This window comes from Pleurodeles waltl, chromosome 3_1 (genome assembly GCF_031143425.1).
Source record: "Pleurodeles waltl isolate 20211129_DDA chromosome 3_1, aPleWal1.hap1.20221129, whole genome shotgun sequence".
In the NCBI taxonomy this organism is placed as follows: Eukaryota; Metazoa; Chordata; class Amphibia; order Caudata; family Salamandridae; genus Pleurodeles; species Pleurodeles waltl.
The window spans coordinates 1,708,188,482-1,708,202,724 of NC_090440.1; the positions used below are offsets into that span (position 1 = coordinate 1,708,188,482).

General features: G+C 42.6%; 2 protein-coding genes across 2 annotated transcripts in view; one reads left to right on the forward strand and one right to left on the reverse strand.

Annotated features, from left to right (window-relative positions):
• Nucleotides 1-471: 471 nt before the first annotated feature.
• SLC30A6 (solute carrier family 30 member 6) lies at nt 472-4,531 on the reverse strand. Its single transcript, XM_069225563.1, has one exon. It carries the CDS (start codon nt 4,417-4,419, stop codon nt 3,067-3,069), a length of 1,353 nt encoding a protein of 450 aa, XP_069081664.1. The 5' UTR covers nt 4,420-4,531; the 3' UTR covers nt 472-3,066.
• Nucleotides 4,532-4,935: 404 nt separating this feature from the next.
• Nucleotides 4,936-14,243, forward strand: part of COPS8 (COP9 signalosome subunit 8) — a 117,223-nt gene continuing 107,915 nt past the window's right edge. The window contains exon 1 of the mRNA XM_069225564.1: nt 4,936-5,096. Within this exon, the coding sequence (XP_069081665.1) occupies nt 4,983-5,096 (114 nt within the window). The 5' untranslated portion in view covers nt 4,936-4,982. The remainder of the gene's footprint in view (nt 5,097-14,243) is intronic.

Here is a 14,243-nt window from a genome sequence, read left to right on the forward strand (position 1 = left end):
GACAGAAGGTGCGGAAACATCACACTTCTTTGTGCCTCTGCTGTGGGTGCTCTCCAGGATGGAGACAACCCTACAGCGAGAAGCATGACTACATCTAAGCTTACCAAACTGCAGGTTGCGACACACAGGTGGGTTGCAAGCCGTTTTAGGGTGGTTCACGAAAGGCCCAGTAATAAACAAACAGAGATGCCTTTAAATTGTGCATTTATCTTGTCACATTTTCTGCACTTCAAAGCCAAAGGTCAAATGTCCAGCTAGATCTTCCGACAAATTGTTGCGTTTACTTTCTCCTCTCACTTTGCAGTCAAAGAAAGAAAATTAATGTAAATTATGTGATAATATTGCTGTGGTACAGGTAGTGTGAAATGAAAGGCTGTAGGATGTCATTTTTTTGTAACGCACAACAAAACGTAAATGTCTGTAAATGAATTGCACACATTCAGCAGTTAGGAAAGCAATGTAATTCTGAAGTGTGATGGAGCAAAAGTTTTAATGGGATCAAAACAAATCAAGACACTTTTCTTGGTTATGCACAAATGATAAATATTCACTGAAACCAGATTATGACATAATTTGCATGCATATCGTTTTATTAGTAAAACTGTATGTCTGTGCAACTTTAATGGCCATTTCAATTGAAAATGTGCTTTCTGTACATGACAGCGTGCTACCACATGATGCTTTAGTTATATTAAAATTATTGCCCACCTCATGTCCATTAAAGCTAGATTGGTTGCAAATGTTTGTCATTCTAAAACTTGGGTCGTAATTCTAAAGAGTTTGGGAAGCACTGCTCTGCACAAAGGCATTCTGGAGAACAGCCAGGGAAAGACACTCGATAGAAGAACCACTCCAAATTGGTCCTACAGTTCGAGACAGTAGATCTACATCTCGTCTAGAAGCTTTAAATACCCAAGCCATCCCACTTCACTACAGTTCCAAGTCTTCTATGACCAAGACACAAAGTTCTTCACTGAGTATTCAGAGGGCTGCTGTACAACCACGACTGGTGTCTGCCTGACATTCTCCCATAGGTGAGGGTGACATAACCTTAATTGTGGACTTCCTGTTGGAAGAGCTGCATACCTACCCTGAAGAGACTAGAAGCCTGCCTGGCAAGAGGGGTGGAGTCTGACTAGCCATTCAGGAGGTTAAGTGTTCAGAAAGAAACAATGTCCAGCATATCCCCACTGGCCTGCGGGGCACCTAGACGATGCGAACTGCATAACAGTGATTCAAGATTTCCTTTGTGCCTGTGGGCCAACACACACACACTGCAATTCGTAGCAGAAACCACAATTGCCGAAAACCTTGTCTGGGTTGCAATTGCAGGACCACAAAAGGGATAATCAGGGCTACAGCTGCCAATTAGCTGAAGGCCCGAGCATGGGTGTCAACTACCAGTGTGCTGAAAGTCCGATCGTGGCTGCATCTGGTGGTGTACTGAAGGACCTGTTGGGGCTACACCAACTGCCCAATCAGCTTGGCCAATGGCTACAATTGCTGACTGCATAGGCATCCCCTGAGACTGCACCTACCTATGGACCGTTCAGGATCATCTCTCTTCAGGACCAACAATAACCAGCATGCACCAGTTATAAATAGGCTACACCAACTAGGCTGCCTCACCCCGCGCCCTTAAACATCCTTACAGGTCTCGGTGCCGCAATGGCAAAGGAAGGCTGGGCATGCACGTGGGTGAAAGCAGATGACGCCTGGCTATGACAAACTCCATCAACTTATCTGCGGTTCACACACGTGTACATAGGAAAATGCTGAGTACATGGTGGCTGTACAGGAACTTGAAAGAACTCTACATAAAAGGCAAGACTTAAGATAAGAGAGTATCTCAACTATGGCCGTTTGAGCTGCACATGATCTCAATGCATGCTAGTACTGGTTGCCTTTAAAGCCAGATGGGAACCCAGAACTAGGGGAGAGTGGTTGGGACGGAGACAGAAGGATGAAGCACCTACAGGGGTTTGTGCCCTGAAACACTGACTAGTATAGAAATAGTGTGTAGTATTTAGCACAACTGCATGATTAAACTAGTTTATTTTGGGGGAAAGTTAAACACTGGGCTGGACAGTCACTTTATTGGGTCTGTTGGTTCACTATTAAGCTCTGATTTGTATTGCCCTCACACTACCTCCCCAAGAAGCTTGAAACTTAAGACAAGCTCAGAAAGGTTTGTACTTCTCCTAGGCTTGTCCCACTATGGCACTGCAAACTGAACCATTAGCGCAAATGAATTCAGCTGCATGGGTGAGACCCTGTAGTCGCCACCTGGCCCATGGCATTCTAAACGCAGGTCAGACAGCAATTTTCCAACTGAACCTCAAATTGCAAACAAAGTGAAGTGTTACAAACATAACGATTCTACAAGGAAAGACCATTATCTTTTATTTATAGACAAAAACATACACGTGTAATATGTTATCAGTTTTCTGTAATTTCGAGAATTATGTGCACAAAAGCATGACCAGTCAATTAAAGTCTGACACACGGTACTTAGGAGGAATGCCTATTGGAGAAGGAATCTCAATCTTCCTGAGGCTTAAATAACTCTAGAGCCATGTGACTGTTTCCAGAGCACTGCTGAAATAGAAATTCTAAGAACTTTATGATGGGAATGACATGGGCCTAACAATTCAATATTTGAGTGCAGGTGAACTGAAAGCCAAATTCAAACCTGAACTTAAATTGAACCTTGTCCTCGGATATGTCCCTACAAAGCAGATTCATGAGAGTAACCCTAAAGTTTGATTTACAGTCAATGAAGCATTATTTCAAAAGCTCAACTATATAACAAGGAATGACTGCTAAGTAAACATAGTTCTTATTCGTATGTTGCTTAACACGTAACAATATCGTTGGTAGGTTACTACATTTTGATACTGCTTGGTATAACACTTATGCAAATACGTAGCCATATCTGGAATGTCCTCAAGTTATAAAAGTGGATTACATCAGAACTGAAGGCCAAAAGATGAATCGTGCATGTAAACATATGAGGGAGAAAAGGCAACAATTAAGAAAACTAGTTCCAGTCTCTATGAAAAAATACTAGTACCCTGGATTGTTTGCCCCAAACCTATTGGGTGCGCTTATGAGACCAGTCCTAAAATTTGCATTAAATCCACTAGCACGCTGTGCAAAGCCATAACTGAATCCTTGACCGTATGGTCTAGTTTGTAGACTTGGGAGGATGACAGGGTTCATGTTCTTCCCTGGTGTGTTGAATGCAAACTCTGGTGGAGGACTAATAGGTTTTAGCGGTGTGGAAGTAGTTGGGCTCAGATCATCGACCATCTTTGGCATAGGAATGACATATTGATCTGGAAGATTCATTGCGCTAATGGGGGTTGCCCCGTGTGTCAAGACAGGCCGCACCCAGTCGTCCTTGAAGATCTGAACAGTTAGAGTACCAACCAAGGCATGTAAGCGGTGCACGACGTGGGCCAACACTAACTGCTCGTTGGCATCGCGTCGGATGCGAACATGAACTGAGCCAGCCATGCCATCGAAGCCCAGTGTCCAGAAGTGTTCGTTCCGTAGCTCCAGTACACCATCCAGGGTGGAAACCTCACGAAGAAGTTTATCAAGCTGTCCTGAAGCATGTGGAGGCGTGGTCTGCAGCAGCACCTTTCCACTATAAACACTGACAGGATGCATGGTGGCACAAGTCATGAGGGCAATTGCTGCAGCGGCCGCCACGTCTGCTCCCTGGTATCCTTCGGCCATGTCCAGCAGCATATAGGCTAAAAGTAAAGCCAGGGCTCCAGCTAGGTCCAAAAGGAGAAAAGGGTTGATGCGGGGAAGCAGAAGAGGACCTAAGCCAGGTAGAATACCGCATAGGCTACGGCTCAAGTCGGCAACGTGTTCCTGTAGCCAGCCGGTGCCGGCTAGCTGGCAAACAGAACCAAGTGCGCGGTTGGGCGCTAGAAGGCGACTGCCCAAGTTACAGAGCAGGCCTAGCAGGGCGCCCAGCGGCAGCAGACCAGGGTGTACCTGCTGTTCCTCTGGCACAGAAAGCAGCCGTTCTCCGCTCTCTTTCAGGATTAGCAACGCGCCAAGCTGCGCCAGCACAGCAGAGGCGAATGCGGTCAGTACCCCAAGCCGCGGAGCTAGGCCAAAGGAGAAATGGGCTCCTCCGGGTGGCGGGGCCGGTGAGCGGCGAAGAGAGACCCAGCGCCCAGCCAGTCCCCCTAGCAGTGCCAGCAGTCCAAAAACAGAGAGCGACGCGTAGGCCAGTAGTGCTAAACTGCGCGAAGCACCGCTCCATCGGACAAGCACAACCAGACTGACTGCATGCAGTGCCGCAACCAGCAGCGCCCTCCAGCCCAGAGCTAAACGCAGTTCTCGCAGACCAGTCGCCCAGCGGGGTCCCCGCCGGCCTAGCAAGTGTATGTAAGTCATGGAAGCCGTGTCAAATACCGCCGGGGTCCTGGATGATCCGACAAGCCCGTCACAACACTGCTTCTCTTCCGTTAACCAACAGAGGGAAGAAACGTCACCATGGCAGCCATGTTAGATTAGTGATAAAGCCTGAAACGCAATGTACCGACCGTTTGCGAATGGGAAGGGCATTAACAGAGTTAACATACTATCTTTAAAATGTAAGCTAAGAAGAGAAGACCGATTGAACTGCCAATTTTTATAGATATATTGGAATGGATCAAAAATTAAAGAACTCATGTATGGGGACAACAAACTTTCATAAGCAGATGCTATAATTTATATTTAACACCAAGATACCCATCGTAATATGTAAACATCACTGCATGTTTTTGTTACGACTGTGGCATGCACGCCGTAGTCCCCCTCTTGGCTGCTGCGCTCTCGTTCTGCGATACAAGTCATAGGGAGCCTATGTCTTTCATTCAGCTTCCGCATGAGGTGGTCAGTGAGGCTTGGAACGCACGCTTCGCTGGTAGTTCCTCTTGTGACAGCGTGCGCCGGAAGCGCAACATTGGCGGTTGATGTGTGTGCCGCTTGCAGCTCACACTTTCGGGAGGATGCCTGGGGCGGTGATGGCTGAGAGTCCGCTGAGCTTCCGGAAGATGCTGGAGCAGAACGAGGAACAAGAGCTAGAGGTAGCGCGGGATCGTGACATTATCTATTGATGGCAGTCTTAGGGGCAACTGTTGACGAGGGCTAAGGTGTAGTCGTTGTGCGGCCGGTATAGGCAGTTGTAGCGAGCTCAACCCACGTTCTTCACATGCATGTTTTCGTACTACATGCCTTTCCAGAACCAACGTCATACTACATGGCGGAATGTTATAGTTACTAAATAATTAGTCACCCTTGCTTTCAAACACAGAAAACATATAGAGCTCATAGGCATGCCAATCTTGCAAACGCCTGTCTAGCTTGATGATTTTTAAACGTTGCAACTACTGGCCGTGACCAGAAAGGTGATATAAGAACTCGGGTGGTTTGTGAGTTTAGAAGTAAAATCTCTATTCATGCCGTCTCATTGATCACCACTCCTCAAGCAATCTCATGAAAAGACAAGGTTAGAGGGCGTTTATTCAAGATGCAGCTCTTTAAGTGGGATGGAAAAGGTAGAGGTCTCAATAGGATTCATGTAAAGGGGCGTGATCTCTGTGACGAAGGTCATGGCCTAATAGAGGGGACAGGATTCCTAGCAAATTCTTAAACCGTTCTTTCACAAAACAACAGTACAATTAAATTTATACAAACACATTATTCTGTGCCCTTTGGAAGAGTAAGCCTGAAAAGGATTTTTTTAGAGAAAGTACTTGTATTTTTGAACATCTTTCACAATTTATTAGCTAGTTACTACCGGCTTCCTATATTCACACTCTGTATACAAAAGCCTAGGGTTACTTTTAGTGAATGAAGGAGACATTTTCACTTTCGACTTTCGGTTTCAAAACATAATGCAGAAATATGATGCCTAATAGCTATCCTAAAGGTTGTTTTTCGTTCCGAAAGTCATGGTAGTAATCGAAAAGTGCGAAACCAGTAACACTAAATGAAGGACTAAAAAACTTTACAAGGGACAAGCAGCAATGACAGTGAGTCCTCAATACAACTTTGAATCAGTAGTAGTGAACGCTCTAGCCCAGTAACTAAGGCGTAAGAAGAATTTTCACAAAATGCTTTATTCTCTGTTTTACATCTCTCCTTTAGTCTAATCAGATGAATATGTGGCACAAACCTTCACATCACTCCCTTGGTGTTACATTTAGAGCCTGCGCTCCGCCCACCCCACCTTGCTCCCTGGAAATTTCCCGACGTGCCCTTTCAGATCACTATCAGTGTTCATAGCTCATTGTTGGAGCGGCAGACCCTGAGGCAGAGATCTGGCTCAAGACCAGGGTTCAAGTCCCGCTTCGGCAGGTCTTGGGCTCAATTCCCCTTGACCAGATAATTCTCGCCTCGGTGCCTAATCTAATTCATGGGTCCCACTCTGCAACTCTGGGCAATAGCTTGCTTAATCTCCACAACGGCCCCAACAGCGCTTGGATGCCTGGCTTCACCCTGGGGGTGCTCGGGAGTGGGCGCCTCACAGGGAAAAGCCAGGAGGGGTTCCACAGCGGTATGAGTACAGCGCCTTGAGACCTTAACGGGTGAGTAGTGCGCTATACAAGTGCTAATTTACATTTTACATAGCTCATTGTCATGGCTGTGTACATACCAAAGCAGCCTCTTGAAGTTCCATCAAAGACTGGAGGGGGGTGGGGTGGGGGAGTACCTCACTGAGGTGATGATATGTTTCACGTTGAGAGCAAAAAAGGAGAGCCTGATACCAACCCGTCTCAGCAGCTGGTGAGCTCCTATAGCTTATGCACTGACAGGACTCGACCCACTTAAAGCCCTGCCAAGATGAGATAAAGTGGTGTGGAGAGATTGAAATAAGTTTAAGTAGTCCGGTAGTGAATATTCAATAGTTTGGAGAAGTGGAGCAGTATTTCTTGTTCCAGAGAACAGGCAGAAAGACAGGTAAGAAAGGAGAGGATCAAAGTCAGAGTCAAATCCAAGTTGTTCAAAGTGCCTAGGAGAAGCAGACTAGGAAGAAGTTTGCAGAGGAGGGATCAGGATTTGAGGGCTTCATTAAAAGAATCTTTGACAGAGAGGTGTTTTTGTGGCATTAAATTTAGACAAAGAAATGGTGTTGTCGACCTGCAGCCACAAGGTTCAAGACTCCGGTAGCACTACTGGGAAATAATTGTGTCGTACATTTATTCTTAAAGATTGGGGAGAGTTTAAAAAAAAAAAATAGTGTTTCAGCAGTGAGTGAGGATATGAGCCCTTCAGGTGTCTTTAGCTTCGTTCCCATGCTTCGAGCATGGAGCACTGCTTTCAAGGGAGTGAGAGGCACTTTGAGACGTCCAGCCAGGAGAGAGTTGCAATAGTCAACCCTTTTCAGCACCAATGATTGAACAAGAGTCTTAAGACCTTATTCAGCTACTCTCAACAGCAAATCTCTCAGAGCAAGCAGAATTGAAAATATGCAGTTCTGGACATAATGTTGATTTGTGCCTCAAGACTGAAATTATTATCAAGAATGACACCAAGGGATTTAGTGCAGTCAATCAGGGGTGTGAGATTTAATAAAGTATCTACATTTCCATAGAACATTTTCCTTCATAAATCTACTTGTCCTGTAAAAAAAAAATATCAACTTATCTCTTTGGTGCCATGTAGAGCGGCAACAGATTATGGCAGCAATCTCTTTATATAAGAGCTCAGATAACTGCCTCTCCGATTATGGCAGGGGTAATGCTATAGAAGGGCATGAATACTAGCAATTTCCTTATTTTTCTACCTTTCCATAGATCTATATAGTTAGGCTGGAGGTAGCGGTAAACATAGGTTCAAGTGTAGGTAATGCCTTTTGAGTCAGTGCAAACCTACTAACTTGCATGTTTTATGGGTTTCCCCAAGCTCTTCTCTAATCTTTTTATATACTGGGAAAGGTTGGATTTTTTGGGCCTTATTACGACCTTGGCGGATAGGATACTCCGTTACAAACATGACGGATATCCTGCCATATTACAAGTTTCATTTTATCCTATGGAACTTGTAAAAAGGCAGGAGGGACATCTGCCAGATTTATGACAGAGTATCCCATCCGCCAAGGTCGTTATCAGGCCCTTACTTGTAACAAGGGCAGAAGTAAACTTTATTACAGGGTTGGGAAAAATGGGTTGGAGGGAAATTGAGCTTTTAAACACTCTACATATTTTCAAATGAACAAATCTACACATGCATCTTTGCTCGTGCTAAAATACAGTTCACAGATATTATCTAGGAGTACGACTTCCTCGTCTACTTCTGTAAATTCTTGTGACTTTGTGAAATATGTAAATCTGCACTAATGCAAAGACAAATGCCATGGGTGCACAATTTTGACTTTTGTTTTAACAATTGGTACACTATTTAGGTCTGGCTTTACCCCAGACCTTTTGTTTTTATTACAATTCTCTCTTTATCTATCCATCTATTGGCTGCCTTCACTGTGAGCGATAGTAGTCTGCTCTTTCTCAGGGAGCATATCGCCATTCAAAGTAGTTTTGTTCAGTGCCAGAAACTACTGTGGCAATGTGTGTTTTTTCAGACTAGAAAATAATTTTGCATTTTGGCAATGTTTATTACAATGGTGAAGGCCTGCAGATCCCACAGCAATAAAGCTTTACATAAGTCATGTTAAAGGCATGCATTGACAAAACCAAAGACCGACCACATATGTCAGACCTATTGGCTTTGACAATGCTTGTTTATTTTCATGTTTGCCATAATGTTGTTGAAACTGATTTTCCATTATGAATATTCCTTTGGAAATACCAACCAGCATCAAAACATTTTACTGAACAATGTTTCAAAGAAATAGTACCTAAAACATCACAGTAATTTAGCAAACTTACTTTTCCTAGTTGCATTTTTTTAATGAACATTTTATTTTGAAAACAGTCATCACTGCAAATATTTGCATCTAATAATAGAGCATTCCAGGAGCATTTCATCTAGCCTCACATTGTTAAAGTTTGCAAACGTGTGTGCACATATTTTCACTGGAACTACTGGCAGTAGTGGAGTCTGAGCTTACAATATGTATTTAAATTGCTCACCCTAATAATGAAGGCTTTGCATTAATGAACCATAAATACAAGCTTGAACAGCATCAACATATGGACACAAATATTAACTCAACTGCAAACAATTCCCTTCCCTACTCTATAATGTGGCACTGTAAACTGGCAGCCAGAGCGTTTGTGCTGCCAGGGGGGTTGGGCCTACTTGTCCCAAAGACAAATTAAACATCAAAACATCTTGTCCTTGACGCCAAACAGTATGTCCTAGGCGTCAGGCTGTAGTAATTTTACACCCCTGCTGTCAGTGATGGTAGATTTTCATTTAAAGATTCTAAATGATTAAATCGATGATTGAATTGGTAGTGATGACTGGGAAAAAGAAAATAGAAGTGCCATTTTAAGTGGCCTAAGTTTTAAAAGGTAAGTGGTTGTCCAGTCTTGAACAGATTTTAGAGTATAAGTTAGATGAGAAATGTTGGAAGAGGAGACTTTAGAGTATACCTGCTTATCATCTGCATATTAATGTTAAAGGATCCCAGAGTTCTTTAGTATTACTCCAGGTGGTTCATCAATTGGATTAGAGTGTAGGTGCCAGAAGAGAGCCCTTTGGGGCCTTCTATGTGAAGGCAACTAACTTTGAGAGACAAGTCTATTTCAATTCTCCACGACCTGTTTTAAGTATGATATGAATCCTAGGGGACCATCTGATTAATTCCCATTTGTTTCTTACGAGAGTATCAATGAGTATACAGTGATTCACGCTATCAAATGCAGCAGAAAGTTCAATCATGGACAAGGATGTAAGAACTGTCCAAATTGATGACCCTGCGTGCATCATCCAAGACCAGAAGCAGTGCAATTTCTGTAGATACTGATGCCCGGCTCTTACTCATCTAGATCATTTTCACAGATGTATTGAGAAAGTTGCATTGCAGCTTATGGTAACTTTGGCAAACTAGAAAAGGCCTGAAATTGTGTAATTTAATGAGATCAACCACCGAGAACTTTTTTGAGAAGGTCAAACGGCAAACAGTCGGGGAGGTCTCTTTGGCTTACTTATAAGTTTACTAGAATAACCCAATGTGGCAGCAGCTGGTGTGCCAAGTCTGGCAACATTTTCAGGTATTGAATCCTTTAAGATGGTCAGAGGATTTAATTTTCATGATCATTTTAAATAAGTCATCATCTGAACCAACATCAAAATGTTGCCATTTATCTATGGATTTTGCATGTTATTCAGCTGTGAGTCTGTGTTGGTTCACTGGATTTCTCTTGATTATCAAAGAACTCAGCACGTTTCCAGTTTCACTGATTGGTCATCAATCGTATGGAGGAGAATTATTAAAAGATCTGACTAATTCAAATAGTTGTTTAGGACAGTTCTTAGCTGTGTTCCTAAGAGAGTTGAAATGGGTACCATTTGCATAGAAGATGTTTTTTGTAGAGTGATCTGGCTGCCCTGTGAGAGTCTATGTTATGACTGTCTCAATTTCTTATCCGTTCACTGACTCCTCAGAGCTTAGACTGTGGTTGCAGAACAGCTATTTTTGTTGAGGCTACTCCTGGATAGACTTCTCGGAGTGTGGGCATTATCTACGTAAAGATCATTCCTGTGGTCGCCCCCCTCCAAGCTCTTGGATGGGCTCATCAGAACATGTACCCCTCTGCCACTCCTGTGCACACCCCAGGTCATATATTGTAGATGAAGGATTACACTCCTCCCCTCATCTCATATTCCCAAAGATGGCCTCTTTACAACTCTTGATAATTTCTATGCCTGTGTTCAATTTGGTTAAGTTGTATGATGCAGACAGTCCAAATCCTGTAGGTGGCCGCATGCATGCACTTTCTTTTCTCGCACTTTTTTCTTAACTCATGTGTAGGTTAAGCCACACTTCTTGAACAGTATCTGTTAAATATATATTACACCAAAATGATTCTGCCATAGCTGCAATACACATGCACAGCTTCTGTCTTTTCCAACACTAGCATTCAGTGCTTACTCATCCTATCTTTCAATCCATTTCACGTCACATTCATGCATAGGTGCAGCAGTGAAACACAATATTACTTTGACCTTCACGCACAAAATCAAAAAAAGATCCATAGTGGTTATGTGACCAGTATGCATGCATCTATCCAAAGCACTCCTATGGAGTACAATGTTGTCGATCTTCGAAATGCGCCTCAGTGCATCATTAAGAATTCTATAAGTACAACTACAATAGAAATCCAAAAGTAGACTAATCTGTTAAATCCATCTGCTTATCTTCTTCCGCCCTTGCTACATCTTCACTCCTATAATGATTTTTAGTCATCAGAAGGAGCCCTGGACGGCCATGACAGCTTCCCCACAAAATCAGTAGAAAAACTAGCACTTCATGCCTCAGTGTCCCTACACTCAAGCAATTGGCATTGCTAAAAGGTGTTAAAGCTTCAATTTGTGTCATACACAACAATTGATTTTATTCTATGCCCTTGTGCAGTTGAAGGTGAAAGACCAGTAGCCCTAATGAATTGTTTATGTACTTTATTGGTCAAACCATCACAGTAGCATCATGCTACCAACACTGTAACAGATGAGCTCTGAAATTGAAACTTTGGCCCAGTTTGATTTGTATTTATTTAAATGCCTCCGCTGTTATAACTAAACCAAGTTAATTGATATAACTCAACATTACCGTATAATACACTATAGCCACAATGCTAAGTGTATCACATTTGCCTTCCTGAGTCATGTTTTTCTATTCTATTTTGAAGGGCGACAATATGTTTAAGAAACATTTCAATATGGTAATGATTTGTGCTTGTAATATTGTATATCTATTATTATTTCTATACCTCAGACGAAGAGCTTTGCCCTTAAGTTTGGAGAAGCCACATGCTGTTTCTTATTTCCTTGTGTAGACTTACCTTCACAAAATAACCTTGTGCTGATAGAACCCTTGTCTTGAGGTTGTAGCCAGATGACCTCATCCCATGTAGGCAGCCAATGCTGGCTGTCAGCTGTTAATTGCAGGAATTTTTCTGAATACGAATATAGCTATCACCTCATTCTTATATGTACAAATGATCGTAGAACTGACAAGCTGAGCTAACTTGTTTGTTTTTTCCTGCCTGCACAGTTGTTTCAGGCTTCTCTCTTCATTCTCCTTCATGCTGCTGTGGACTTAGATGCACTGGGCACTGTCACAGCTGCTCTTGCATGAAGATGTGTAGCACATTAGTATTCCATTTTGTGTGCACCACTGCAACCACACTCATCGAGATATTGCTTGGGAGGCTTTGCATTTTAGAATGTAGTCCTTTGTGAGGTGGTTGCCCCTTTGATTGACACTTGACATCTACTTGGCTAAGTGAATCCACCAATCATCTAGCCAAACCCAAGCGAGCTCTACCTATCCAGTATAGCCTTTGAAAAAGTTAACATTCAGGTTTCAGATCATGCTACAGCACAGACACAGAAATTCTTCATTCAGCAGGCCTTGAAAAATCTACTCGCCCACTTGCTATGGTGAGTTATATTTTATGAGGTTGAGCTATTTTTAGGACCTACTCGCCCTTTCTGGCAAGTTGACAAAGAACCGGTGTTCTGTTTAGTCAGAAAGTGAAGTAGGCTGTTCTTGTCACATTTGCTGTGTGTTCAGAGGCAGAGGTCAAAAGTCAGTTTGTCTTAGAATTAATTTTCCTTCTGACTGTAGAGTTCCAGGATTTAGTCTGTTTTTTTCCTAACACACAACACTTAAATAGCTAAGTCAACTGTACAAACATTTCAAAATATATTTAAATAGTTGTGAAAACTCATTATTACACTTTACTTGGTGATGTGCAAAGAATAAATATGTCTTCTGAAACCCAGTTTTTCACAGATTTGTTAATACATCATATAGTTTTATAGGTAAAGCTGCAAGTTAGTGGGAAGGTTTTTGGACATTCCTTGGAAAGTTTCTGTCTATAAATGACAGTATGCTCACACATCATGCTTTAGTAATATATTTATTAAAAGTGAGTGTTTAAACATAAACCTATAAACACCCCTTCCCTGGTAGCAATGCGATTAGTAAACTAAGAGGGAAGTAATGGATCATGTGCCCTCTATATGTCGGAGAGATTCTTTTTATACAATGAGCAAACGTTTAGTCAGTTTAATCAAACAAATACTGTTTTTGTACAGCAGAAATGCTGAGCTCACATATTTGAAGGTACATTCATAAGTGAGCATGAAGAAAAAAGCGTCTGTAAACTAAAATATTTGCCTAGGGTTGCACAGTTTGAGACCCGTTTATGGGTCAAGTACATTACAGTTATTGTCAAGTAGATTATTCAAGTTACTCGACCTGCAGATCTAGTAACATTTTTATGATTTTTCAAGTCCTGTTCAAGTAGTCAACCACTCTCTCCTCAATTTAGTAACAACTCCTGCCTTCTGAATCACTTTGTACTCTCAGCAGCCCTCCGTACAGTTGCTCATCAAGGATTAATCCACATCTTATAGAAGAGCATGGGATTTGATAACTTGTTGCTGAAATGGTTCACGTACTAATGCCACCAACTAATACAGTCAGGAACTGCAAGATTCCAGGAACTCCCTATCTCCTGCAGCATAGCTCAGGGCCCCATACTCTCTCCATTTTCTTAAGCCTCAGCGTGGAATACATTGGAGCGAGAAGCACTGACAACAGTAAGAGCCATCTACTCTGATATCAGATATCACTCAGCCCCACATCAGCATCTCCCCAGTGGCATCCAGTGACTCAAACCTTTGCTAATCATACTTAAACATCAAATACCTACCCAAAGGTGAGCCCCACAAAGACAGAATTTCTCTTTTTCACCAACATTTCCCAAAAAATGCAGATTCAGACTTCTCTCCAGCATGAACTTTGACAGTTTCTATCCTAGCTCACTATGAATCCCGAATCTCTGGGGACCTCAGCACAGCACACCCCCTCTTCCCCCACACACACATTTAAAGAACAACTTACCAGGAAAAAACAGGAGTGTATGGTTCCAGTTCTTTTTTTTTTTTTCCCCCCAAAACTGATTTTTCATAACAGGCCAAACTCTGGACCTCTACCACCTTGATGGAGGAAACTCTTTGCTCTGGCCTCCCAAATACCACCTTGGCACCCATGAAAAGCAAAAAGCATCATTCACACATCGGCTTGCTACATCAAT